At 53.4% G+C, this 27,864-nt stretch overlaps 4 protein-coding genes across 4 annotated transcripts; 1 reads left to right on the forward strand and 3 right to left on the reverse strand.

Moving 5' to 3' along the window:
• Window positions 1-650: 650 nt before the first annotated feature.
• CSUI_003061 (uncharacterized protein) lies at window positions 651-6,272 on the reverse strand (the record flags this gene model as incomplete). The annotated part of the gene is made up of 8 exons (XM_068063259.1): window positions 5,126-6,272; window positions 4,176-4,263; window positions 3,432-3,581; window positions 2,652-2,789; window positions 2,406-2,545; window positions 2,115-2,197; window positions 1,247-1,508; window positions 651-1,027 (listed from the first exon to the last, which is right to left on the reverse strand). Exons 1-8 carry the CDS (start codon window positions 5,448-5,450, stop codon window positions 651-653), a joined length of 1,563 nt encoding a protein of 520 aa, XP_067924767.1. The 5' UTR covers window positions 5,451-6,272.
• CSUI_003062 (pseudouridine synthase) lies at window positions 6,129-8,030 on the forward strand (the record flags this gene model as incomplete). The annotated part of the gene is made up of 3 exons (XM_068063260.1): window positions 6,129-6,835; window positions 7,121-7,440; window positions 7,537-8,030. Coding segments are annotated over exons 1-3 (1,377 nt in total), but the record flags the coding sequence as incomplete, so codon positions are not given.
• A 135-nt stretch (window positions 8,031-8,165) lies between these two features.
• On the reverse strand, window positions 8,166-9,735 carry CSUI_003063 (e3 isg15--protein ligase herc5). Its single transcript, XM_068063261.1, has one exon. It carries the CDS (start codon window positions 9,699-9,701, stop codon window positions 8,172-8,174), a length of 1,530 nt encoding a protein of 509 aa, XP_067924769.1. The 5' UTR covers window positions 9,702-9,735; the 3' UTR covers window positions 8,166-8,171.
• Window positions 9,736-15,497: 5,762 nt separating this feature from the next.
• CSUI_003064 (ubiquitin-specific protease usp4) lies at window positions 15,498-27,276 on the reverse strand. Its single transcript, XM_068063262.1, has 20 exons — window positions 26,569-27,276; window positions 25,859-26,060; window positions 25,083-25,334; window positions 23,712-24,524; window positions 22,946-23,122; window positions 22,217-22,534; window positions 21,832-21,922; window positions 20,826-20,953; window positions 20,176-20,244; window positions 18,977-19,291; window positions 18,377-18,467; window positions 17,672-17,940; window positions 17,284-17,445; window positions 16,987-17,153; window positions 16,763-16,867; window positions 16,498-16,547; window positions 16,323-16,390; window positions 16,128-16,228; window positions 15,893-15,933; window positions 15,498-15,795 (listed from the first exon to the last, which is right to left on the reverse strand). Exons 1-20 carry the CDS (start codon window positions 26,679-26,681, stop codon window positions 15,623-15,625), a joined length of 3,705 nt encoding a protein of 1,234 aa, XP_067924770.1. The 5' UTR covers window positions 26,682-27,276; the 3' UTR covers window positions 15,498-15,622.
• Between the last annotated feature and the right edge of the window lie 588 nt (window positions 27,277-27,864).

Here is a 27,864-nt window from a genome sequence, read left to right on the forward strand (position 1 = left end):
CTGCACCGCGAACGTGCCAACAATATCAATATGTAGGGAAAACAGCCTTAGATTACTAAATTCCGGATTACCATATCCCCCGCACAGCGCTCTATTTAACGTGAAGATCACAGCTAGACCATGTATCAGAAGAAGAATCGCGGAGAATCCACGGAGTGAAGTTTGAAAGGGTCGGCATTATTGTTACTGAACCGCTCTGGCTTCGAGATCTTCAGCACATGTTGTCTATTGTCAACCACGTACATGCTCTGCCACTCAGTGTACGAGTCCCTGACCAAGAGCACAGTTGTCTCGGATTCACTCCGCTGTGCATCTCATTGGGATTGCCGCACGCCCTTCTGCCGAGTGGCCACCGCCTTCAAAAACTCTGGGGGCGTGATAGCAAAGTGTATACTTGTACCCCCTGGGACACCGGAACATCGTTGCTGACGGATGATCCGTTGTGGGGAAGACCCCAGTCACAACATTCTCTGAGCTGAGTGGAGTCTCGGCGAGACTGGCTAGCATGTCCCGCCAATTGCCGCCGCCGCACGAAGACCAGGGCCTTTTGACGGCTAAAGCAGTTGATGGTCAAGCGCGCTCGGTCGCTTTGAATGGTACAAAAGTTCAGAGCACTGCAGAAAGTTTACTCAGGATCGACACGAAACCATTCACTGCCCCGTGTTGCACTGTCCTGTATCGAGCGCATCTTCATCAAGTCCGAGACACTGGGCGGCCTCTACCAATTTCGCATAAATAGCCGGCGGAGGCGTGGAAATCACACCAAGTCTCACACATCTCAGTAACTCCTTCAACAACTCCCGAGCAACGCTTCGAGCCTCCTGGGAGGTGGGAGTCATAGCTTGCATCAGTTCTAGCAAGCGGTCAATCGACAGCACTCTATCCCTACTCTCACCGACCAAAGGAGTTCCGTTACATGGAATGGATCCGCCAGGAGTCGCCAAGGATGTCTCAACGGGTGACGAGTGAAACATCGGGTTCATTGTGCTGATGGGTTGCTGCGCCGGAACAGGGTTTGCTGCGCTTTCTAAAACAAGGACAACACAATGCATGATAACAGTTCTGTGTGAATCACACTGGCACCCGTGATATCAACCTGCTCTGCACCAGTCTTGGAGCCTCGGTAAAGTGCACTAGCTCTTGCTGAGGTTTCACTATTCTCTCCGGCTGCCGAGAGAGCTCTGACATTACTGGTGGGCACTCGTGTACATTCCAGTTAAGCGGCAACCTTCCCCAGCAGACGAACCTCCGTTGTCACACGACGACGGTTGACTGACTGCTGAATGGTCAACATCGACAACGGCGGTGCGGCATACACTGCCGACATTCGGAGGAGGGGACCGAGACTTCCTTGGACTTGTCTGGCATCGCCTCCGCTTGTCGTGTAGGCGAACAACCTCCACCACGAGATCCCACTGGTTCAAAGCCCAGGCAATAGCAAGTAGCTGCGGTACAGTGGCATGCTTTAGAGCGACTGATCCCAAACCGAAGGTCTCCAGACGGCTGGTCTGCACGGGTTTAAATACACATCAAGACAGCAAACCCTTCGATAACTAGTATGTCTTCAAATAGGAATCAAGTGATCACAGCAACCTGCCGCCAGTGATCTGAGATCCGATCCGCGGCGCCCGCAGGAAAAACTATCCCGAAATGTGCAATCACTACTCATCCCAGGACACCTTAGCGCTGCCCCCCAGCGTATTCAGACACGTCCCTGGCAACCCTACCAGGCAACTACCCCTACCGCCTCATCTTGATTTTGTCCGATGTAACGGCACAGACTCGCTTTCAGTATACTGCGCCCCTCTTTGCCAATCTGGAGTGATTTATTCGGCCTGCGTACGAGGAAAGGAAGTGCACACACACCAGCACTCATGCCGAGAGAACCTAACCGACTCCACCCCATAGGAACAGGTGCCTGCAGACCTGCTATGTCCGGCTCACAGTTCCCTGCCCTGTTATCCCACGTGTCCCCTGCGTGCCCATACTTGACAGGTCTGCGCTGGTCCTGCTCGGTTCTGAACCGACCTGCGTACTAGTACCACCATCCCCTGCTGACGCGGGGAACTAAAACAAACTGGAATAGCCGCCTTGACGATGACCCAGTTCCTTACTCGTACAATACGTGTTCTACTGATCCATCCGGGGCGCGTGTGATCAGCATGCTCTCCGTAGTGACTTCCTTTCGCAGCCGCGTCTGTCACAAGCAAAGAAGAAGACAAAGACTCTTCTCCAACAAAAGCTGAAGGGACCGTTCACCCGCCGCGTCTGAGGAAGGTGAATCGGACAGCCACAGGGGTACTTCACCGGCGGTTAAGGTCAAGGCAGCACACGAGGTGAGACAGCCAAAGACGACAGGCGACAACAAACCCCGCCCAGTAGAGAGTTCACCGTCCCTCAGTTACTGCTAAGATCCGCCGCCTGGCTGGAGCGAAGATAGGGTACTGTTTGGACAGAGCTCAAGGGCTGCGAATCCCCCGAGTGTCGACGCCTATTGGCAGCAGCATGCAACTGTAGTCCAAAGTAGTGCCTGCGCATGGTAGGACTAGCAAGCACAACAGGAATTAGACTGGCACCACATAGGGTATGAGCAGAAGGAAACCAAAGAGAAATGCAAGGAGAAAGACTGCGAACAGAGTACCAGCATTTACCTGAAGTGCCTTAAAGTGTATAAAGGCAAGGTGAAGCGGAGAGAATCTCCCTGATGCTCGTTCGGCGACAATGCGCTGAACCAAGGGCCACAAGCCGCTGCGTGGCAACCAGCACAAACAATTTGTTCGGATGAGGCTCTCCCAGGAAGTTCAAGACAGCCGGATGTTTCCATCGAAATCGGAGAAAGCAAACACAGCCCCAAACACGGAGCCAGAAAAGTTTCAACCGCAACCGCAGACAAAACCTGGTCCGACACTATCTCAGGTCACCGCCTCATAAGGTTTTACGTTGTTTGATCAGCGTTCCTGACTGCTTGTGGTGTCCACCGAAACAGGAACACGCGACGTACCTAGAACGGAGGCAAACACTGGACAAAGGAAGACCAGCGACCGTCAGAGAACAACTTACAGAATGATCTTCCTTGCATCCGTAGAAGCGATAGTCTAAACCCTCTTGCAACAGAGTGTGCGAGCAGAGAGCCCGTTTAGAGCTCCGGTGAGGCACGGCTGGCAAGCCGCCTGACACATACGGCTGCAGCCCGCTGTTTGACCCAGTTCGCAACCGGAGGAGGCCTCTAGGCATTGTGAACCAATAAAGCGGTGTTCATGCCGTCACAGCCCAACCACATCGCAAAACCGAACACAGGCTCAGCCGAGGGGGAGACGAGTTTGTGGATCCGTCATCGAGGCGGGTAGTAGAACAGATTCATTTTAGCAACGGAGTGATATTCATGCACTGGCGTGTCACTCGGAAGCCGTAGAAGCAAGTGTTTCGCTCACTCACGCCTCATGAGCCAAGTGGAGAAGCATATGAACGCTAGCCCCCTGGATGCTACACCCGTCATGCCTGAGAAGCAAGCATGCGCGGAGGAGTTCCCGGCCTCCTTCACCGAGCGATACTTGTAGCTCAGAAGAGTACGAGACGAGAGGCTGAACAAGGGAAACCCAACAAACACGCACGACTTAGCTCTCCTTGATGCCATTACACATATGACCCGACAGAGGCACAGCGCTTCCACCTCTCGACGTCTGCTCACACATGTGTGTTCACGCACACACCCGTGCTTATGCTGCTACAACCGTTGACTAGTCCGTGAGTCGAAGTGAACCCTGCCCTTGCATCCGCTCAGTGCCCTGTCAGGGCTCTGGACGGCGACAACTCTGCATAAGCTGAAGTCACAACACAGAATCTCCGGTCAGGTCCTCCACGGCCCCATCTCCGCTGGCGATCTGGGGAGAACTTATGCAACCAGGGACACCTCTCCGGCCATCACAAGACACACACTCCCAGGAGCTTGACGCCGCGTTCCTGCAGTGCAGCAGCATGTCTAGCCTGATGTCTCGAAGATCAAAGATATTTGCAAAACCCTAAATCCATATTTTCTTCACGTCACGAATTGCGATGGCACTCCTGACTCGTCGTTTTCGTCACCAAGTATACGAAGTAGACGTGCCATCGGGTCCCGTCTCTATGCGGGGATTAGCAAGCCCGAACTGAGCACTCGCGTTTTCAAGCATACACACCTGCTCATACTAGTCGGCATCCCTACTGTTCTCGCCATCCCCCCTGCGAGCAGATGTGCGGCGCCAAAGCCTTTGAACTGCCTTGGCCCTGAAGAGTAAACAGGATGATGAAAAATACTTTTTCTCTGACACTAGGGGAGCAGCTGCCACAACGGTCTCGCCCTTTAGTAAAGTCAGCACCGTCTGCTCTCGTAAGCAGAAGCCTGCAACAGGCAGGGCCAAAAATTGTCTTACTTCCCGCTTGTAGCTAGGACACTTCTCTGTGGCGGAGGGCAGGCAATGAAAAGAATCTTGTTTCCGTGCAGATCGCCGACAAAACTAAGCAGCAGTGCTTACCGGGCAAAGAGAGCCGAGCGTATCTACTAGTTGTGACGAATTATTGAGGGCTTCCAAATCGTCGACTGTTACCACAGGTCTTTCGAAAAATTCACTGTCTAGGACAAACGCCCCGCTCTGGCGCAACTGATGTAGGCGAACCCTGCATTTCCCTGCGTGTACAGCATGATACGTGGCAGCCTACACTTCATCGAAAACAGCACTGCAAACAAGCTTCTGTAGCTCCGGTGAGACACGAATCCAAGTGTGCACACGTGAGCGTGCAGTCGTCTAAAATTCGGTGCCCCTGCAGTTGCCTGTATCCCGTCCAATCATCCCTTTACACAAAGCAACAGCAGAGGGACGAGGCCTCCTGCTCAACGCAAGAGGAGTCCGGCAGGGAATAGGGCGACTAAAGAACATGGGTACACTGTGACTGTCTCTCTGCTTGGGCCACACGGATTACGAAAGAGAAAATTCACGTCAGCGAGCTAGAAACAGCCATTTCGGTCGGACCGCTCTTGCCCTGTCCTTCAGCATACTCCGATGTAAGCGCAAATTGAGCGAAGACACCCTCCTGCCCATACAAAGCAGGAGCACGCCGACGGAGAGACTACAGCGAGTGCGTCGTTTACCTCCGAAAGAAGCGGCAGCCGTGTGCGTCTGGGAGGCGTTTGCCACTTGCTTGGCACGGACAGTTACTGGCGCAGACTGGCCCAGATCCTTTGGCTGTGCTGCAGCTTCGACGTTTCCGGTCTTGGACGCAGTGTCCTGTCTTCCTGGAGACGGAGGGCGTACGAGATGACATTTGCCGGGGCTTCTTCGGGTACACCGCGGCTCTCCGGGAGCGGTTATGTAGCTTCTTCGTTGCTTCTGCCCGAGTTCCACGCTGTCTAGACTCTCCCGAGAGCGTCTCTTAGGAGGCCGCCCACGTAGCAGAAGAGCCTCTCCAGACGACATTTTCACTACAGGCTACCACGGAAGAGCTGGGTCTTGTCTCCTTCGGACTCCCATCTTGAAGCGTAAGGCTGGCACGCTCCTACAAAAAGGCGAGGTCTGCTCGTGCCCATCGACCCTCAACTGCTGCTGTTGAACCACTGCGCGCCGGCGCGAAGACTCCCTTCCATTTACACGGAGCTGGAGAAACTCCCTTCCTTCGACTTCAAGCCCGGTCTCGCTTTTTTCCTTTAGTGAAGCAGCTCTCCTCCTGGCCGAACCCGTGACACAGCCGTGTCAAACGACAAATTGTGAAGTGTAGATGTACATAGGGCTCTGGGCGTCCGCCGCCAGAGTCTTTTGGTGAGCAATCTCAACTGCCAAGGCGCAAAAGCAAAGAAACAGCCATGGGTTTGAGCTGCGATACCCGGGCTCTGATCGCGCGGTGATTCTGCTGCAGGCCTGGAAGGAGACTCTCCGAGAACACCAGGCCACAGCGGAAGGCGTCACGCAAGTTAGAGGGACAGAAAGCATAGTCCTCGGACGAAAGAAAGCATTCACACCAGATTGTATCATCTTCGCTGACGAACCCCATGGCGAACCGTCCGCTTGAGCTGCATCGCCACGCGCATGCAGAAAAAAGTCGTCACATCGATGCAGCTTTGCGGCATGCCGAGTTTGATTCACACATCACTTCGCCGGGTGCCGAGAACTAACAACCAAGAACCATACAGCCGAGTGCGAGGAAGGGAGTGGGACCCACCCTTGGGACGTGATTATTCGCAGCTCCATGCTTCAGTCACGTACGCGACACTGGTGTGAGCCATCGGTGGGAGAACCCGGGACATGTGGCGACACGAAATAGTTTCTCGTTTGGAGAGGTCGTGGTGCAGGGCGGCTACCCGCCCCCTTGTGGCGAGCGTTCATTCGCGCTCGGACGCCGCTGAGCTGGATGTCGGCAGGCAAAGTGGAGAAGAGGCCAGAACCGGCAGTCAGCAGAGCAGGAGTACTGCAGCCGATGCATTGATTACCACTCGAGCCGCGGAAGAGCGCCTACGCCTTGCCAGGAGTTTTGGGGGGGACTATCCGACATTCGCTCCGATCAGAGGGTCATCTTTGTCGGACAGGAGTTCATCGGACTACACAGGGAAGTCTCCCCCAGACGGCGGACTGCGGAGGTCATCCTCATCGTCTCGAAAGCTAGTGGGCCACCAGGCGGCTGTAGCTAAAGCAGCCGTCCGTCCCCAGTTGCCCCGGTCTTATGACGAGGGTCAAAGCCTGCTTTTCTCCAACCCCTTCGTTAAGGTTTTTCTGAGAGAAAGGGAAGGTGGCCCGCAAGAATTGGATACCATCGCTACTTGCCACCAGGCCGAGAATAGTGTGGTCACGGAAACTGGAGAGAAGCTACGGTAAGGCACAACAGAATACGTTTGTCTATGGCTTCCTGCTTCGTCCGTGGCGTCGAGGCACCAGGGTGCGTCTGAGTACCTTGCTGCGAACGGCACGTGCCCTCGGAGCTGAAATCGCCCTTCACTACTTGTGTCTGGCAGCACGGATGCACAGTTTCACGGGCACATGCATTCCTGGCTGGCTGAAACATTCACGCGAGACCTTAGTACTGTGGCTGGGCAAGACGGGCTCCTAGGCTGTTCACGGCCGCGCCAGCCCTGGCTCTTCCTTGTGGTTCATTTCAGATTACTGAATCAGATCGACTCGGAGGCGAGCGGTGCCATCGCCTTTCACAGGGGTGCCTCAGGCCGGGATCGTCTGCAGCCCGGTTGCCGATTACGTGCTGGCACCACCGTTGTGTACTTGGCCTTGCTTCATGGGCACTTGCCGAGCGACAGAATACACTGCAGGGCACCCGTATGTATCCCAACGCAGGGCTATCGTGATTTTCGACTGGCCGGGGAACGGACTGAAGGGCAGGCGGCGTACTCGATTTTCGTGGCGATTGCGAGGGGCGAATACGAGGGCATGTCTGTTACGTTGACAGAAATCAGACCCGTTCAAGGTAAGAGCGGAGCACCGGCTAAATGCCGTGCCGGAGGTGAGTTGACATTTCTAAGCCCACGTCGGCCCTGACTATGTGCGTACTGCTGTCCGATAGGCCCCCGGTCACTGCCCCGACTTCATGCTGCGTGTCTCGGTCACGCTGTTGTCGGCGACCAGATCTACGGTGGACCCCGAGGCAGCGGGGCGAGACACCCTTCCAGGCTCGTCTCCCCCCCGCTTCTGTTACACAGCTGGGTGCTCAGAATCGGCCCTCCTTTGTCTGGCACCGAAGTTGTGGTCGCAGCTCCGGACACTCTCTCACCAATGCTGGCGTTGAAACCCCGCCTCAGTCGTGACTGTGTTTTAATGGATGACTCGGTTATCGTTCACGAGCTCCCCTTCTTCGAAGAAAGGGGCCTCACCAGCTGGGGTGGTCAGGTGTCCGGATCTACTGTTGGCGACGCCTCGGACAAGCCAGCGGAGGACGTCAGACCAGTCGGGTGCAGTGGGGACGATGTAGCGAATTGTTGGATCCGATTCAGATCCCTCGCCGGTGTAACACAACAGCCGTACAAGTTACCAGGGAGATACAGTGACAGTAATACCTACTGGGATAGACTCTGTGGCCCTCGGTGATCTCGATGTCCGTCAATGACGGAACTGGATACTTCAAGGGAGAAGACACCTGCTCGCGAAGCGGAGCTTCGAAAACAGGCCCCGAGGAACTTCTGTTGAAGTTGTTTCTACTTGTTAAGAGACAATGTCGCATACTTCTGTCGACCACAGGATAACTCTGGAAGCCCCCGAATGGCATCGTAACCGCGAACCAGCACCGACTGTGGAATGGCAGCGCAGGGGAGTGCCTTCACCCTCTAGTAGGTGTACATCCATTGAATGTGAGACACCGTGCAAACGCCAGGGCAGTCCATCAACTCTCCACGTACACAGAACTGTACCCGTTGTACAATTCTCACCTATAGCGGCGTTTACCCTTGAGCCAGCAGACACACATGTGATTCGCCCCGGTAAACCCGTGAGTCTGCAAACACCAGGTACTGATGCAAAAGGGCAGTGGCCAGTACCGGCTGTAGCGCTGGTTTCTCGAACTTTCGGACTGGGCTCGGTATCACGGAGATTCTCGATCGCCAGACCTCGGCTTGGTTGACGAGACCTCACTGCGTCGCCGCAGTCTTGGAACTCATGAAGAGAGGGGGCGCTCTTAAACCTTGGGGCGCAGCCTGCAGTCAGCACCTTTCCGTCCTCTGTCAGGAAAAGTGTCTGCCATGGTCCACATGAGACTTGGCGAATCGCCGCGGGTATTGGTACAAGTTTGGGCTTATCTTCCTGTCCAGTAGTGGACAGACCTAACTGCCCATGCAGATTTAGGCCAAACGTGTAGACATTACCGCCTGATGCTACTACTGCTGTGTGCCCGAATCCACCCGCCACACTCTTCCATGAAGTAACACCAGGAGGCCGCTCAACCTCAGCTGGAGTCAAAGCGTTTTGCGTTGTCCCAATACCGAGTTGGCCGTACTTGTTGTTTCCCCACGCGTACAGTAGTTCCCCAGGTTCATTTCCACTACACAAGGAGAGGAGCGGGCGAGCGCTATCCGTCACTATCGCAAAGGAGCACCCATATCCAGCATACACGCGAAGGACTTTTGTCCCTTTTCCACACTGAACGGGAGCCGGCAGGGACTCGTCACGTAACCGTCCCGTCCCAAGTTCACCATGCGAATTCTTGCCAGATGCGAAGAGCTGCCCTGAGGAAGTGCAGAATAACGCATGCTCCAGGCCACAAGCAACCGAAACAATCTGCTCCCGGTCGCGAAGAACACGCCCCCAATTCGGCTCCACGAACTTGACGTGCCCACCACGTGGGGCCACGCCGTCTCCTGGGAGAGAGAACAGCGACAGAAGTTCGTCCAATGGATGGTCGTCTTCCGGAGAGTTCCCTGCGGATGGCTGTAGTAAAGGGCTAAGCAGGCAGTGATTCCCAACTCTTATCATAAGAGAGTCCTCCATAGCCGCCACTTCGTCCACGTGACGGGTATGTTCAGACGGTGACACTGCAAGACCGCGGCGTGGAGCTATCCGGCTCCCATCACACGAAGAACTCGAGAGTGGTACTAAAGTAATGGACACTCGACTTGAGGAATTCCAGGTGTCTAGTCGCTGCAATGTCCGGTCGCCGGAAGCGGGGGCCTCATGGTTTTTCGTTGACCATGTATCGGCCTTTCTGCATAAAAGGAAGATGGGCTCCGCATGTGTTCCCATTGTCACCGGAAAAGAAAACTGCGACAAGCACACCTTAAGCAGAACTGCTCCGAAGGCAAAGCCCGCGGCTTGGACTAAGACAGTAGTTTTTCTCCGAAATTGCGCATGCAGGCGGACTCCGGTCGTGAGCGCTCGCCTGTGACGCCTCTGTACGTACACACCGATCTCTGACTGGATGGCCCATGCTGTGCCCAACGGGGTGAGTGACACGGGTTCTGTACAAGTTACATTAATAACGGCTGTCGCGCTGCAAATCTGAAGCCTCCGACAGCTTCCACCTACCTTGCCAATCTGTGGAAGCGTTTGTGCCCAGCTTTCTGGTGGATTGCTGACCATGAGGTTGCAGGTGGCGGGACTCATTTTGGGGAGCTTACTGCTCCCCGGCACCATCCGAGTCGCTACAGCCACTGAGTGGTGTAGAGCGGCACCCGAAGATGGAAAGCCTGAGTATGGGGTTTGTCTCGCAACTGGAGAGGGCTCCGCCCGCTACATGGTCGAGGTCACTCCGGTGGTTGCACCGGGTATTGATTTACAGTAGGTTTGCTTCGAGTTTGATTCACGCGGAGTCGGCAGTTCATTGTGTGACGCTCCAGGAGTGATGTGCAGCTCACGGTCATAGGAAGCGATGGAAGGGAGACCAAGCCCATAAGAATCGCCACAGAGGCCGCCGGGACAGAGAAGCGGTACGGGGCTGACAACGGCTTGGGACAGGTCACCAGCTTCACTTCTCTCACTGCAGGACGATTGTTGACCGTATCGATGTTGGCGATCCGGAGTCCATACGCCTCTTCATAACCGGCAACACGTCATGGAAATGCCAGCGCATCACTGTGTGGAAGGACTTCCGGTACTGGCTGTTCGATTGCACCGGGGTGCTAAATCCGCGTCATCGGGACGCAGTAAGTAGCTCACAATAACAGGCACGCCTAGTGTACTGCATGAAACGTCCGGCAGACGTACACCATGTCAGGGAACAAGATGTATCAGGCTATTTTGCAAACGGGGAATGATGAGCATGGTAGGTCATTTTGCAGCATGGGTGAGTCGTTCTCGTGCTAGGACCGTGACTGCAGCTGGCACCTCTGGAGGGATAGAGCTTTCCCTTATTGGATCCGAAAGACAGTCATCACCAAAGCTTCTTGTCCAGGATGTGCGTCCCGGAGCTGAGAGAAAGGTTCGATTCAGAGCCGCTGACGGTCAGACAGCTTGCATATAAGAAGGCGTTTTCCGGGCCAATTCTCCCCTTGTTCGCAGTTGGCGATGTGACAGCCATTGTTTTGCGGAATACAGCTGAGACTGATCCCTGGTATTGCGAGTTTGTCCGTATCAAAGCTGACGACGGACGCGTGTTTACTTTCAACGTCAAACGATGGATCGGAACTCCTTACGAGTCCACGATAAGGGTCTCGTTCAAACCATCGAAGGACGCGGACACCCCAGCCCAAGATATTGAATGTCACACCCGGGCGATCGACCTCTTCAGCCGGTCAGTGAACACCTCTTTTCGGACGTGCAATGCCACGGTTTATAGAAGTGTTCAGAGTGCCAGAGAATATCGGCATCTTCAAAGTGCGATGTCCGATGAACTGCCAGGCATCCGAGTTCGCCACAATTCAAGGGTCTTCGATCCATCCCGCCGCCGCCTCCATCTGCGCAGCCGCCATACACGATGGCGTCCTTTCTCCGTCCGGTGATTGACAGTGGCAACAAAAGGTGCTGCAGCCTGAACTCACTTGATAATGGAATGCAGGTGGCGAGCTAGTTGTTTCTGTCGTCGGGGAGCTGCCGCACTTTACTGGTAGCACTGTCAAAGAAGCAGGTGCGCAAACGGGGCTGCACGGGCATCGGATGCTTTGTCAGCTGTGCTGATCAGGGACTGAGTCTTCGGGCTTCAGCTCGGCACCCTTGGATCCAAGCTTCAGCTTCTTCGTGTACAGGACCGGTGAGGTCGGATAGGTTTTGCCGCTAACTCGAGGTGAGCCACGCCGCGGCTTCAGACTCAATAGACGAGATCGACAAGGATGTTCGCGTTGTCGACGGTACGAGCCCTTGCTTGCACCGCGGTGCTGTTATTTCTTGAAAAGCTTGTGCGCAGCTTACGGAAAGCTCTCCTCAACTGGACGACTGGAGATTCGCCGTAACGGTGTCTGGGGTTCAGTGTGGTACGTGCAACAAGTGACTGGCTGCGGCGTCTCAGGTGTATGGCTTCCCTTTCGTTCAGCAAACAGGGTGACTTCACGGTTTTCACTCTCGACTCGGCACGGAAAGCGTGCCACGAACTGGGTACGGACATTCACTGAAGCTGTTCGCAACCCGGGGGCTACACTATGAGATTTCAGGTTATCTGCACGGAATGTTCTTGGAGGACGGTTGCCAGTCTGTTGATGGGCAATACGTATGCGCTGGGTCGAAATATCCAGTCTCCGTCGCGGGTAAGACTTTTCGGAAGATCTGTTTACTGCTCACCTCCGATCAATCTGTGCTCTAGGTGTCATGGTAAAGCTCGCTTACAACTGAGTTTGACTGCGCCACACTAACAGTCTGGTTCAGTGCATGGGTCCAGAGAAGAGCCTCGCTGACTGTACCTTCGAGGAGCCTCCTGCTCGCTGCTTTGATCATAGCCTGGATGTGGCCATCAAGTGCACCAACAATCCGCCCGCCGAGCCACCACTCGGCAGCCTGCGCATTGTCGATGAAACGGGCGCACCGTCAACGACTGGAGTTGGCAGGCTACAATTTTACAACAATGGTGCGCTCGACTGGACGATTGCAGCCAAGGGGCCTGTTACGGATATTGTTCAATCAGGATGGGGAAGCGTCTGCAGTGATGGATGGACAAAGGAATCTGAGAGAGTGGCCTGCCTGGAAATGGGCTACACAGGCCTGAAGGTGGGATATCCGCCCAGTAGCTCCGACCACGGCTTTGTAAAGAAAAGTCGTTTTTCTTCAGAACGGCGGATACTCTGAAGAAGGCTGCGATGATGTAAACGGTGTCAATCTGTGTGGTCCCGACACAGAAAAGATTGCGGCATTCAACGTCGCCTGCTCAGGTACAGAGGCGCGGCCTTTCCTCGACAGCTTGGTGACTCATATTAGCCTTGAACAGGAGAGGAGTCGAGCCTGCGGCATTGCCCGCATGAGACCTCAAGCGACATATACTGCGTACACGAGGAGGACGTTATTGTTGGGTGCCGCGGCGATGGAGATCCTACGGGGATGGGACTGTACAGGCGGGAGGACATCCCTGATATCGCGAAGCGAAGCTTTGCACCAAGCATACAACTGAACTGTGGTGACCGCCCCCTCACCCGGCGCGAAATCAAAGGCCGATCGGGGGCGATGTTTCTCGCAACCTGCCCCGCTGGTTGCAGGTGAGGAGTTTTGCTAACAAACTGCGCCGCCCTAGCAGCTCATTCCCTCGTGCAGCGAGGAGGGTGGTGCTTTGAAAGGCACTTATATATACACTGACGATTCGCCGGTTAGTTTATGTCACATTCTTGCCGTGTTCCGCTGCTCATGCTGTCTGCCGGCAGATATGCAAGGCTGCCATTCACGTCGGAGCTGTGGGACCTGAGGGTGGAGACATAGTCGTTGTTTTGGGGGAGGGTCAGGATTCTTTCATGGAATCAGAAAGGAATGGTATAAAGAGTGAGCCGTTCGGCCGCTATGATAGGACATGTAAGAATCATGCCCGCCTTGGTCTGGCACGTTAGAAGCCAACGCTAACTTTCTGTCCAGTCATGGTGTCTGTGCCGGTGAATTCTCTGAAGGCCAGAGAGGCGAAACAGACCACCAAGGAAGCTCACTACGCTGGCGGGTCGGCCCTGAAGGGAGGAGGTATAGACAGCCGTATCTCAAGCGTTTTCAGTCTGGCTTTAACACCGGTGCTGCTTCAGAGACTTTCCCATCCTTCCGTCAGGCTGACGGATCCGCCCCCGTCGACCTCATACCAGAGAAGTTCCACTGGTTCCCACCGGAGGAATTCGCCGGTACGATAGCCACCGTTGCGAACGCTTGGACATTTTCCAAAAAAAAAACGCCATCATCCAGGATTCCGGGGAAGCTCAGAAGACTACGTTGACACTGCCAAGCTCCCAGGCGCCAAGGCTCTTACTGGCTTCACAGACTTCACCGCGGCGGCACAAGTTTCCGTCACGGGTGAGCGGCAAATGTCCGATCTGTTCGTGATGCGAGCAAATAGTCCGCCGCAGGAGGAAAGAAATCTTGGAGATCCATTCTTACGCAGAGCGGTTGCCAGGGCTTCATGCTCGCTATTGACAACAGAGACGAACTGGTGTTCGAGCAGAACTGTCATCCGAACTTTATAAGCACCGGTGTGAAACCGGCACTCGGCGGTAGGCCATTGCCAGCACTGTAGTTGACCGTGGTGGCGGTATACTTACTGTCACACCAGAACCGTTCCACGTTGCTGTGTCATATTACTCGCCCGAGAAAGTTGTGAACATCTACGTGAACGGCAGACAAGTAGTCTCTGAGAAGACAGACTTCGATTTCAACCTGAAGGTAAGGAAAGTCGCTCTCGGTCTGCCTGACCAAGGCCGACTCTTTTCTTCAGAGTCAACTGACGATTGGGCGTGCCGCTGATTCCGAATCCGAATACTTCATCGGACAAATTACGGCCGTGCAGATCTTTGACTATGCCCTGTCGCCGGAGCAAGTTCAGTATGTGGCGGCCAGCGCAGGAAGAGGCTTGGGCAGCGGTAGTCCGGTACCGAGCGGGGAGCGTCGCACTGATGATGGGCGCGTGTGTCTTTCACCGTGTACAGCGGAAGAGCCGCTGCTCAACGAGATTCCCAAATCGTCTCTTCCGACAAACCCAGCAATCCAGTTGACATGCGAGGACACACTGTTGCGAGAAACCTTCAACGGACCAACAGAACAGAGATTGCTCGTCCTGTGCCCGTCGAAGTGTGGGTTGTCGCTATCGCCTGTCTTCGGATCGAAGGTGTATGCGGAGACAAGCTCGATATGCAAGGCCGCCCTTCACACCGGAGCTATCGGCCCAGAGGGTGGGGAGGCGGTTGTGGTCATTCATAATGGGCTGAAATCTTACTCCAGCTCAACGGGCAAGAACGGTGAGTTTCATAAGGTTTGCGTCTTCTGTTCTTATGGTGACTCTCTCTGACTTCAGGGGTTACGAGCCTAGGAGAATATGAGCCGCAGCTCCGGTCGTTCTCCGTGCTGAGGGCACCTCACTTCAGGAAACTGACCTGCCGAGGTATGCCATGGAGACATTACTCTACAATTCCCAAACTGATCAGAGGCCTTGCAGATGACGCGGCGTTTGTCTTGAAGACGGATGAGGGAGCGAGGGAACTCGTGATCTGCCCCCCCGGTACGCTGCTACTGTGATACAGAACAGCTGCAGGTGGTGACGCGTTGACTTGGTTTTACAGGCTGCCTCACCGCAGTGGAGGGCCGCGTTTTCGGAACGGGTAAACTTCCACGCTTTACCACAAAAACTTTGCTCGCTACTGCGCGCTGCTTGTTCAGGTCTCTACAGTCCGATATCCTCCATCTGTAGGGCCGCAATTCACTCGGGTCACTTGGTAAGTGTCTTGCGGCACCTGTGACTGGGCACTTGCCATCTCCCGTCCCTCAGACCAACGAAGGCGGGGAGGTTGAGATCAAGACGGGCGGCCAGCATGAGACTTTCACCGGAAGCAAGAGTCACGGTATAGAATCCGAAAGCAGTGGGTGGTACCTCAGGTCGTTCACTTTCGAGAGGAGCGCTTTGAAAAGAGCGCATGAAGAAGAGCTGAGATAGCTGTGACACTTCACACTTGTATGCCATTAAACAATGACTGTCAACTCCCAGTTTCTTTGTCCAGTGTTTTTGTTGGTTCGTAACGGACGAAGGAACTACATCTTTTTTTAAAACCATGACTGACGCGCGCCTATCAGCAGACAAGATGGTTAGTCATCTCGACCGAGGAGACGGGATGAGGAGTCACTCGGCCCGACGCAGCTATTGATGCTCCTCCGTGTCTTAACAGGTCATGCCCTGTCCATCCTTCGTCATCTTGCTTCAGACGGTAGAACAGCATATAGGCGTCTGACGAGTGGCATGAATCTGCACAATAAAAAAGGGACAACACGGAGTGCTAATGTGGCGTCAGTTATGAACAGCTTACGCTGAGTCAATGCCACGCACGTCCACTGGCGCTTACCTTCAGAAACGGGTTTCACCCAGGCGTCGTTGAAGTTGTACCTGCACATGGAGGGTCACAGGGATAAATATGCCTGCGTGTGACTCACGGGACAAGGAGCTTGCCCGGCCTATTGTCCAGAGGAAAGGCAGGCAGTAGTGTGTGTAGAAACGAGGGAGTCCAACACCGGCTCCACGCCCTACGGCAATGAAAACGAGTGTGATATGTGGGTCAGAACGCCCCTAGCAGAACATACCACAGGCCTCGGAGTTTCGCGTACGCAAAGTAGTGACCGCCGCCGAGCTCCCCTGAGTGGACGTTAACGGCTACTAGCTCATAATGAGGAGCAAAGCTGGGCTGCACGCAGAATCAGCAGAAGACACACTAAGGGCTTTTGCGGAGGTGAGCCAGTTCTGCTGACACACCGGACACGCCACGGAAGCCCACTTACATCTTTAGCGTGCATCAATTCAAGACTGTCGGGCAGGATATACGGCGTCATGTCTAGGTAGTCGCCGGCTGCAGAGAAAAAGGACAGGGTCACCGACAGCACCACGTGAACAGACTCAAGGCACTCTGTTGCTTTGCTGCTTACGAGTACGATGAAACAGTGACTGAAAACGTACTTTTGTAAGGAAAAGTAACCTTGGTTCCAATCTTCGATCGCGTGAACCGGCTGTATCAGGCCAGGCGACACACACACACACAATATTCGGCAGAAACATTCGAATGAAAAAAACGCCGGTCACGTCGGGAAAGTTTTCCCCCTGACTTAGGGCCAGCGCACAGGGGAGCTGACAGAGTACACGGGGCTGCACCTCCGGTTTCCCAAAAACCTGTTCCACGGCCGAAGAGCTACATCAGCTGATTCGTTTCTGCAGACTGGCTTGCCTTATATTGTGGAAGCGCTTCAGATGAAGGATAAGTACTCTTGGTATCTTCCACAGGTCCAGTTTTTTGAAAGCTTGCACGTGTTCCTTGCAGTTACCACAGTACCTGAAGCGCACAAAGTACAAGCCGCCGCATGAGACCTTCTCATCACATCGCCTCATCGCTCAGTTCAACTGAGACTGTGAAGTTTTCCGCTAAGCAGCCAAACCGCAAGTGGGACTGACCACATGTTGTCGACATCCAGCCGCTCTTGCTCGGAAAACATGCGCAGACAGTCGGAGATATCTGTGTCCGGCTGAAACTCTAGGGTGCCCATCGGTCGGATTCCTTCTGGAAGCGCAACTTTTTCTTGCTCGCTGGAAGACTCCATGTCCGCGTAGAGCAGGGCAACCTGAACGCACGCACTCCGGTTCACTGCGGACTTTCTACTGTTGCCGCTGGCTTGAACCAGTAAATACATGGTAACCGAACTGAAAAGAAGAAAACGTGTCCGACTTCAAGTGGTTTTTTTCTTTGCTTACAAAATCTCCTGCCCTCGGTTTGACAGTCGCTGAAACCAGCTGATCGTCATCCACAAGCGGTCTCGGCTGCCCGCAACTCCTTCCACCGATGCCGTTCGTCAGGAGGTTGACACCTTGACTTAGCACGCTCTTCTGTGGCTCACGACAGGAAAAGCCTGCAGCCTGACAAGTACAAACGCAGGGACGACCCGAACTCACGCAGTAGCAGCGCAACTCCAGAAAGACAGTGAGCAGACCAGTGAAACGAGACAGAACAATGTCATGCACACAAAGCCGTAGCTGGAAGCAAATCGAACTGACCATCACCATATGGGCGGCAAACGACAGGAAAACTGAGAGGGGGAACGAGCCAGAAACATCAGATACCGAAGAACAAAGCATTACTTACCACTATAATATTGATAGGCCGCGTGCCGGCTAAGTTGCCCTGGCCAGAGAAACTCTTTATGAACCCAACAGCGTGGTTAATGAGAGAGCGCTGCGACCCTTCGCCATCGTCCACCGAGGGCGTCTGGTCTGGTTCAGAACTAGTAGGCGACTGTTCCTCTTCGTGTCCATAAAGATACGCCGTCTCCACCTGCTTCGCGAGATCTTCGCATGTGGACGACCCGAGCACGGGAAGTAGCAACGGCATACACCCACTCAGGGGCCTGACATCTGCAACAGAATGCGCCCACGCAAGCGAGCATCGTTTTTGGTAACAGAGGCAGACAAGCAGTACTCTAAAAATTTGAACGTCCTGTGCACTTTTCGACAGCCGTCCTGTACGCATCTTCTCAGTTTATAAAGAGCCTTCCCCGCGTGGAACCGTGCACTTACTCTACGTCCTTGCACTCCTTGATTACGCCACACTCCCGGGTTTTTCGCACATACTCCAAGCATACATTGACTGACTGATGAATAGTGAACCCGATAAGCTAGACTCAACAGCCGCTCTCGTAACAGCTTCGGGGGGACTACTGCGTGAGCTACGACGACTCCCGTCCGTCCTGTGCATCACAGTTACAGGAAGGGTTCTGTAGCTATGATGCACATGGCCATCTCCCCCTGAGGCCGCCTCGCGCCTCTCTGTGTACTGCTGGCGAAAACGTACCTCCTGAAGGAGTCTTTACAACAGGGAGGACAAACGCGAAAAAAGTGCCGGTCTCAGCGAGGCTTCTCGATCCAAGCGAAAAACTGTTTGACTGCAACAAGGAACCAGGCAGACGGTGACGGATCACATCTCAATGTGAAGCCGTTGAAAGGTATCAAAATTCTTTGATCCTGTTACACTCTCGCCTGACTTCACCCGGAAGCTAGTCCCTGAATTCTCCCAACACCGACAGCAAATCCTCTTAGAAATGCACGTGCGACAGCACACCCCAACTCTTGTCTCCAGAAAGTTCTCGAAGTACGCGTGCAATCCACTGCTTTGCTCATTGAGAGGTCGCGGACGCTATGGTTTCTTAGTAAAATCACTCACTCACCCCTCTCTCGAAAGAACAATCCTCACACACCGTCGGATGTAACATGCTTCTCAGTGTTAAAGCGATATGTCCCACGTAAGTGACGCTCGCGGAGCACGACAATTGAATCTACATGCACTCGAACTGATGTTCTTCCTGTGCCTTCCGCGCCTCCCTTGGTTCGCCTGTAAGAGTTGTGATTTGTGGTCAACGCCCTGGGTAACAGTATGCTTTTAATGTCGCTTTACCTTTCTCTTCTTGACTCGATGTGACTCTGTCTCAGAGGGCGCTTCCGGGTCATCTGACATGTATTCACTCAGTACCTTCCAACTGTCTTCACTGCCTCCGCACCCTGCTTCCCCCTGAGCCTCGTGACCATCCAATGTCTTTCGAGGATGAACAGCATTTGCGGTCGATGCGGAAGATGGTACATCTGCGGCTGCTGTTGCTGCTACGTCACTGTCTCCCCCTCTCGCCGTAGTTGTTTCATCAAAATCGACTTCCATCGAACTCTCTGTGTTCACATCTCTCCGTGAATCCTTTCGTACGCAACCTTCAAGTTCCTACGCGAGGCCACATGACAAACAAACAGCACATCTCTTCAGCCGACATACTCGACCCAGATTCAGGACTCATCTTCTTGTCACTTGAGAGGTTGGAAAGACACCTGCTTGGTTGAGAAAATGTCTTTGCAACGACTCAAGCAAAGAAAAAAGAAAGAACAGCAGCATTGTCTATATCAGGTGTAGAAACGAAACAGATCTAGTGTCCTTCTCGTGCATACCCGATTAACCGGCACATGGGAAGGAAAATAGGCTGGGTGTACCTCGAGTAACAAAGAAGCGGTAAGTTGCTTGCTCTGAAGAGAAGTTAGTGTTCGTAACCGCTTTTCACGCAGACACCTGTACAGCGCATCCAGGTTGCCTTGTTGACGGGGAAAAAAACCACGTCCCTTTGCTTCCCTTTACACGCAACCAGACCAAAACTCAAGTGTATGCACCCAATCATATGATGAGCTGCACGACTGTAGAGCACACGAAGACGCAGAGAAGCCGCCCCCTCTGTCAAGAAGAACGGGTTCAGACTCGGACGTACCCACGCACCGAATCGCCTTTACAGACTGTACTAACACGAGAGAACTTCACTTGTCCTACGAGTTGACACACAACGTCCCAATGCCCTCAACCAAATTAGTTGTTTCTAGCGCTGCGGGCCTTACGCAAGCGCGGCATGCAGAAGGCATGAGCAACTAACATTGAGATTGTACAGTCGATTGAAGCTGCGAAATACATTATCTTGATTACATCTGCGATCGGGTTCTCAAGCCCGGGGCTTACTTTGGTTCAACGCTTGATCCCCAGTAGACAGCGGAGCACACAGTTCAGTCAGCTGTCTGACTGCAGACCATACGAGTGTGGTCGCTTTGTCTCGTGTGAAAGCTTCTTACCTCAACAACACGTGCTGGCATCAGCCATGCATAAACATGAGACGGCTTCCTGTCGAATCGATACTTTACCTGCAACCACAAATATCCCAACCAAATAAAGGAAACCTGTCTTCCTTATTGTCGCACCTGCCATAAAACAGCTAGACATGGAACCTTACACAGATGGCTCCTACCGTCACGTGAGACACTCGTCAGACTGAAGGGTTCTCAGATGGGGTCAAAGGAAAACGCGAAAGAGGAGGTACCCTCCTGCTCCACTCGCTAGCCTAAGTCTTTTCAAGAGTGACTAAGGATGATTGAAAAGTGACTGCACTGATTGAGAGTTGTCCCTTTTTACCCTGCACACGAAAAACCTGCGCAACCACCACCACCACATTCTCATAGAGAGAACCGGCCGAACCGATAGGCCAAAGTGCTGCTCCTCTCATTCGAAAGAAACCATCGTTTCGATACATCGCCACACAACTTCAGTGGTAAGAGATAGCAGGCAACATGAGGGTAGCAATGAATGTCCGCAGTGCATCTCTTCTAGGAACAACACTCATCTCATTGCACGAGGAAGTCGATTCTAGGGAAAAGAGCAAGTGAAAGTCAATAGTGCCTCTACGAGCTCAACGGATGGTGCACAAGAAACATAGTCAAGACTTTACCACATCTTCCGCCGCGAAAACTTTGACATTGACATCCTGTTGGTAAACGCCAGCCAAGTCCTCGGGTCTCTTAGCGAACATGATGATGTTTGCTGCACTTAGCTGTGAGACATCCTTCAGCTGAGTACCTATGAAGACATCCACGGAGGAGCAGAAGTAACAACGGCGTGTCTGCAAGAATACGATCTTCTGGCTTCTGCCACCGCAGGAGCTCATGACAATCCTCGCGCGCGTGCAGCTCATGCAGTAGTAAGTAAACGATTCAGATTCGCAGAAACAGAGAGACAAACATGCCCATCACCGGCAAACGCAGATTATATTGTATTCTCTCGGCCCTCGATGACAACACTAGGCAGCCGTGCAAATCCCCCTGCTAAAAGAATAAGAAAGAGGTGTGCCGTATCTGCGATAGACAGATAACTCCTCCCGCTCCGACGAAATGCTCAGACGATCTTCTCGTGAGGTTACATTTGGCTAGGTTACACGCATCTTCCACAGGAACACACGAAAAGATGCACTAAGCGAAAAGCAAGTAAACGGCCCAGGCAGCTTCTATGTCCGACTCTTTGAAGGACGGCTTATAGTCTCGGCTAACACATAGGCCCAGTGGTCTGTGTACTAGAAACAATAGGCGCTGCGCCGGAGAGAAAAACGTTAGCCACCCCGGGAGGTTCTCGTACGGCTCTTTCCTTACCAGGACTGATGCAGGGTTGATTGACCTTCTTTCTTCACTACCATCGACCTGCAGTGTCACTGTACCCGCAACAATCAACTTCCGCTAGAAGAAATACATCTCCACTGTTGTGGCCCCATGCATTTCCACTACTGCTACGAAGTGACGAAGCAAAGGAATTTTGCTCGGTTCCTCGTAAGCTTGAGGGGAATTCGGCTACACTATAAGAAAGTACCTGTAGAGACTTGCGCTAGTTTTTTTGAAGCCGTTTGACCTTCTTTTCACTATTCCGAAACAGGAGCGACGTTCCGATTTCCGAGGAGAGTCTCTTACTTGCGAGAATTTGCCTCTGCATCATTTGCTTGGCATCTGCCCCTCCAAGTTCTTCGGAGACCTCGTCTGAAAGCAGTCGGTGTACTACATCCTAAGACACGGAAAAAAAGAATACGTGAAAACAACGCGTCTTTAACTACACACGACATCGTCTAGACAACAGACTGGACAAGGAGAAACTTATCAGGAAGTAATGTCGAGAGAACCGGAACCGTTATATTCACGAAATGACTGAAGGCAACAAGCCTAGCCTGCATCGAGCGTTACTCTCTTCTGTCAATCAGCATCTCAAAGAAAAGACTTGACAATCGGAACAAATACCGTCATCTACAAGTGACCTGCCAACAGAAAAGACAAACAAAAGCGACCAGATCGTTTCACTCACCAGGCAGATTTCTTTGGCTTTGTCATAATCTAAATTCCCAGCGCATGCCCGTTCAAAGCGAAAACCCTGGGGACGCCTAGGATCGAGACCGACAGTAAACATAAGCTGATGCTTCCACTCCGGCGGGACAGGCAAAGACAGATACATGAAAGGATCAAAAGTCACTGAAACCCTTCCACACTCAGGACATTGCAGCCTCGAGCGGTATTGACCTTGGAAGAGATCTACTATGATTGAATCATTAATCTCCCTGTGCCGTCTCCACGACAACTCCGCAACCTCCGCGTCTGACTTCTCTGGACCGCCTTCGATCTTTGACTGCATGCACAGAAAAACGACACTCCAGAATGTGGAAAATCCAGTTAGGATGCTGAGAGTCGAGAGATCTCAAAACAGTTGACCCCCTAGGCGACTTGCTTTCTGCTTCCTATGGAACGACTCTTCCTTCACCACGTCCCCTCATCTATAAACCTCCTTCTTCCACAAGACTGCGGTTCCAGGCTCGGCAACAGACTCCAACCCTCTCAAACAGATTTCTGAAGCGAAGTCATCCGGGCTGATACGCCTCGTGTAGCCATGTAAAGCTGGTACCGCGCGGGACGATATCCCTGCGAAGGGCGCTCGCACTGTTTCGCTATAGGAGTATGAAGACCAAATCATAGGGCAGAGTGCTGGGAATTACACCCTGTCTCACTTTTTCCTGAGAAACTAATACAGAGAGTAAGTTACCTCGTAGTAAGGCTTCTTCTTGATACGATTCAAATCTTCGTGGAGACCATCGAGGAGGAATGCCATCAACTCCTGCGAGTCCTGCTGATTGTAACCATGAAATTCCTCTCGCACGCGGCCGATTGCCCATTTGAGGTCTCGAGGAGCTAGAGGGGAATCCCGACCAAACCACATATCCTGCGCGGAAGCGGACAATCTCGGCACGTCGTGATCTTCCCCAGGGCAGCTACACATACATCCGCACCCAATGACCCGAAGATAACAGTTCTTTTAAAAGACGATAGTGACCCTGCCACGGTCTGTTCACGGAACCAGCACAGGCGGACCGTACTGGAGCAGAGAATGTCTGCCCCGCAAGGACAAAACGGAAGCCTTGACTTGCTTGAGTTTCAATCTTCCGGCCGGGTATCTGATGGCGAGTTCCCCGTGTGAAGGGAAAAGCAGCTCAAAAGCCGTGCTCGAAGAGATCAGAAGACTCTTCCTACTTTCCTGCAGCGAACGTCCAAAGCCTCTGACTTCTGGGAGACGCGTCCGGTGTAAGTGTTTGTCTACGTGTTACATGAGCAGACTCACCACCCGTAGTCGTGCTACGGTGTGGCTGAAGACTCAAACGCCAGCAAGATAGTGAGACGAAATAATAGAGTTATGAAGCCAAACTGCTGTCGAAAATAGTACATAAGCACCTGTCTGCATTCCCGCTTCGTCACGTCTGAAAGGAGTCTGATACTGCTTATCACGATGAAATATCAGAAGATGTTTCGCTTACTCTCAATGTGGCATGAAATGCCCTTGCGAGCCTTCCTTGAGTTCCCATGACATTCTCTTCATTGATATCTCGAACAAAGCGGCCACTAAGGAAGAAAGAAGAGAGGGGCAGCACCTTAGAAAGACACTGGACGGCAGAATTCATGAAGCAGGTATTTCCCAGATTGACAAGTCCGCATAAGCCCCCTGTAGCAAACATCTGATCTACATTAGCCGCCCCTGTGCCCCCTCGGTTCTCATCTGACCACTGCGGAATGCTGTCCTCGCCATCACACTGCCTCTCTCGACCCCCTTCACAAGGGTCTTCGTCACTATCTTCTCCTCCTCCTGCTCCACGTCCGAGCGCCGGCATCTGTGGCCCGATCACCGCAGGAAGTAGTCGATGACCTGCATCTCCCCTGTCCTCAGAGTTTCCCCTCTCTAGTTGCAGCGACGACTCGGGTGAGCTCCTTCGCGCACGCTGCCCAACACTCTGTGCATCCCACAATAGCCCTGCCCGTTTGTGCATGCTCCTTTCCCCACTTGCGGGAGTGCTGTAACCACCTCCATCACTCCGTAAATCATCGTTGTTCAGTCGATCTGTGGAATTGTCTCCGCCGAACGAAGAATTTCCATTCCCAGTCGTGAGCGATTCCGCCACTGCCGGAGGCACCGCCACTAAGAGACAACTGCTGTCCACAGCTGCTTCAGCAAGTGTGGAGGACCCAGATAGCCCTGGACCATTGAGGGGCTGCAACTTTGTTGGCCGTCTTCTCCGTGCGTCAAAATAACCCCGCAACACGCACAAATCATCACTGCGAGCTAGCAAGAGAACCTGAACACAGCAACCCACAAGCCAACTAGGGCAGTTGTCATCTATGTGTAGAGCCGCATGTCCATCTATGTGTAAAGCGCAATAGTACGCCTGCCAAAAACATCCACGCTCCGGTGTGCCGAGAAGTTGATCAGGCCGGACCGCAGCTTGCGCTGATTGACCGGTCTTTGCAGTAGGTGGGATAGCTCGATAACAACCAACGGATAACGGCGGACAGCTTCTGTAACCAGCACAATACCTATGTAGACGCGGAGAAACACACCGATGCCCCGAGGCGAATAGACTGCATAACGCTCGACAAGAGGTGAGAGGGTTTGTCCACAGTCCCTCATGTGACTACATAGTAGAGGTCGGTCCGTGCAGGGATCAACGCGACAGAGCACTGGTAAGCGAAGTAGACTACGACTTGGCTTGAAAGGGTCAAATGCAAAGAACTCCGTGTGAAGGGAGGCAGCACGTACCTCCCCAACACATATGCACCCAGCACTGACATCGTGTCCACAGCTCTTTGAAACAAGGCATACTAACGAGATTTCGACCAGCGAAGCACCGCCTTACTTTCTTCTGAACCTCATCGACCGTATCTCCAAGTGAGAGTGGAATTTCGTCAACAAGAACGAACTGGGTGTCACCCTCTGCAGTCTGTGACTCCTCTTCAGTTACTGTATAGACAGCAAGTGATAACGGCTGGACTTCGACTCTCAATCGTCTACCGTCGCGGTATACACGCCGCGGGATCTCGATGTCGCACTCAAAGTGATTCATGAGAAGGCGCCAGAACGGCTCATTCACCAACTCGTACCGATCTCCCTGAAGATACAGTACACGCCGTAGGCGCGAAACACGTGAGACTGCGGTAGGCAGAAGCCGCTTGGACCAGTTCCAACTGAATGATCGGCCGCAGTGAGTAAGACAGTCCGTTCAGATATCTGCTAAGGCATACTGATTCACCCGAGGTACCACGCACTGCCACAAGCGGACGCCTATAAATCACTTGAAGCTGTAGCCACATGTCATGCCCTGGCACCCAACTGCTCTACGAACTACTCCAACAAAACCGCTGTGCACTGTCACCACGAAAGCTGCTTGTTCTTCTAGTGGCACGCGATAATGCGCCTGGCGGAGTAAACACCTGGCTTCAGAACTGTCAAGATTGGCGTGACTTTCATTTACAGTCGCAAGAAGGATCTTGTCTTACAGTGCTGTCCCCTTCACAACGAAAAATGGTTACACAGAAGAAACGTGCACTTCGGTGCACCTGTAGGCGTTGTGGCGCTCAGCTTACAGAAGACTTCCCCCCCTTCCGCGTCCGCTTGGAGGACGGGCGTATGTACCTGTGCAAAAGCGACGGAGTCGTCGAGCCGGGATACCTTGGTGGCCCGTGGCTTGTTGCGACATTCCTTGTCAAGAAGGGGTTTGTTTCTAATTTTCAAAGGCAGGTCCTCTTGCGAGAGTCCAATACTCTCACCATCATCGACGACCCCCTCAGTCGCCAGCGACCGCAGGTTGTCCAAAAATTCACGATCCACCACATACCTGTATTCAAAGCAAAGCCCGCATGTGAACGTGACTCAGTTGGAAAGACGCTAAGCCAGTCCGGAAAAACATTCAGCACTCGGATGAGCCCTTCAACTGCTCTCGCCTTTCTATCCGCACAAGCATGTGTGGCCACTGCAGGACACTCCCCCTGAGCAGGCAAATGAGAATCACTCGTAGCAGAGAGGCTGCGCCGCGGGGGTAGCTAATATGTCTCTCCAGTCCACGTTCGCTAACTATTTTCACAACACAAGTGACTGCGGCGGCGTTTGTCATCATGTTGGTATTGCTGCGTGCGCCGAGAGACGAGAGCCTGTCGGCGCGAGTCTCTCTTTCCCTCGCATTTGGGAAATGCGCTGTTAGCACCGGGGCGGATGAATGCGTTCACGCCCCCCAAGAGTACGAGACACGAATAGTCGCTCGACGACATACGCACCCTCGGCGACCTGTCCCAGTTCACACCGCACCTTCCTAAGGCAGTGCAGATTTCCCCCCAAAAGTTCCTGACCAGGTTTCGTCGGCAGACTCGACACACATGGGCTGACTGAACTTGCCCCATATCACGGCTGCCTGGTCCTTTCGGACGCACGGAGTGCGCGTTGCCGGAATGTTCCAGTCCATTTTTCTGGCGCTGAGAATCCGCTGCGGGGATTTACCCCTTCTGCACTCAGATGAGTTTGAAGAATGCCGACCAGCTAGCGAAGTACACAGGAAATTGCACGGAACGTGTTCCTTCCCCCACGAGGATGAAGTCGCGGACGGCTATAAGGTGCAGCAGACCAGATCCCGGACGATGAAGTGAAACTACGGTGTGCCTTCCTGAGAGCCAGTCTCGGTGACGCTGAATGAAAAAAGCCGCGTCTCGTAACTCGGGAGAGGGATTTTCCGCAATCGTCGAAATGACACCTCAACGAATGCCGCGTGGCAGTGTTGAGAGAGAATGCCTCCAGTGAAAGGGAAGAGCGCGAGCCCACCGGTGTCCGAGAGGAAGGACTAGGCTTGGAAAGTTGAGCTGTTCACGACAACTGAAAGGGGCTGCTGTCACAGACATCGTAAAAACGCCCAGGGCACAGTGGGGCCGGGATTACCATGAGCAAGTGAAGGCGAGCGATCAGTAAAATGCGGGCCCTTCCATCTTAAAAAATGCGCGACAGGGCTTGAAAGTAGATCACGAAGCAAGACCAGCCGGGGGGATTAGCGGCCAGAGATCAATTGCTTGAGCAGCAGCTCTCTCTTTCTTCGCGCGAAGGCAGTACAGATGCAGCATAACAGCATAGGGTTGTCGAGCGCTGTGCGCTACACTTCATCAACACAGGATCACACGGGAGGTGGCTTGCGATTTGCCCTGAGTTTGTCGCAGTCACCTGGCAGCTCTCTAGCGCGTACGGGTACTAAACTTTGCCTTCCAGTAATAGTTTTTCTCATATGGCTCCACTTCATTGCATTTTATTTAGGGGGATTTAGCGGGATATGTGGCGACCGGGAGATTCGCTTTGCACTGGGCTCTGGTAGAAAACGTAACCCGGACCATGCGGGCCGGCACTGCTCAATCCTCGTCAACACGTCCTAGGCTTTCCCGACCTTACGTGCTGTCTACTTCGAAAAATGCGCTGTCAGATCTCTGGAGCAGCCGGCAGTTAAGCCATTCGCTTTCAGCGACCAGCGGGAGGAGGGAAAGACACGAACCGCAGCAGCCCGAAGCCCGCGGGCATCCGACCCTGCTGCCCTGCCAGCCGCTTACTCGCAAGCAGAGTTCAGCGCCCTCACCGGTGCTTCATCGCACTTGGGGGGAGTTGCGCACTGC

The sequence above is a fragment of the Cystoisospora suis genome, assembly GCF_002600585.1.
Source record: "Cystoisospora suis strain Wien I chromosome Unknown contig_1318, whole genome shotgun sequence".
NCBI lineage: Eukaryota > Apicomplexa > Conoidasida > Eucoccidiorida > Sarcocystidae > Cystoisospora > Cystoisospora suis.

Excerpts from the sequence above, each read along its gene's own strand:
- CSUI_003063 (XM_068063261.1), bottom strand. The coding sequence starts at position 9,701 with ATGGGAACACATGCGGAGCCCATCTTCCTTTTATGCAGAAAGGCCGAT.
- CSUI_003064 (XM_068063262.1), bottom strand. The coding sequence starts at position 26,681 with ATGGACTGGAACATTCCGGCAACGCGCACTCCGTGCGTCCGAAAGGAC. Across the intron at positions 23,123-23,711 it reads CATTTCATGCCACATTGAGA|GATATGTGGTTTGGTCGGGA; the intron begins GTAAGCGAAACA and ends GCTTCCGCGCAG. Across the intron at positions 16,229-16,322 it reads AATTGATGCACGCTAAAGAT|CCCAGCTTTGCTCCTCATTA; the intron begins GTAAGTGGGCTT and ends TTCTGCGTGCAG.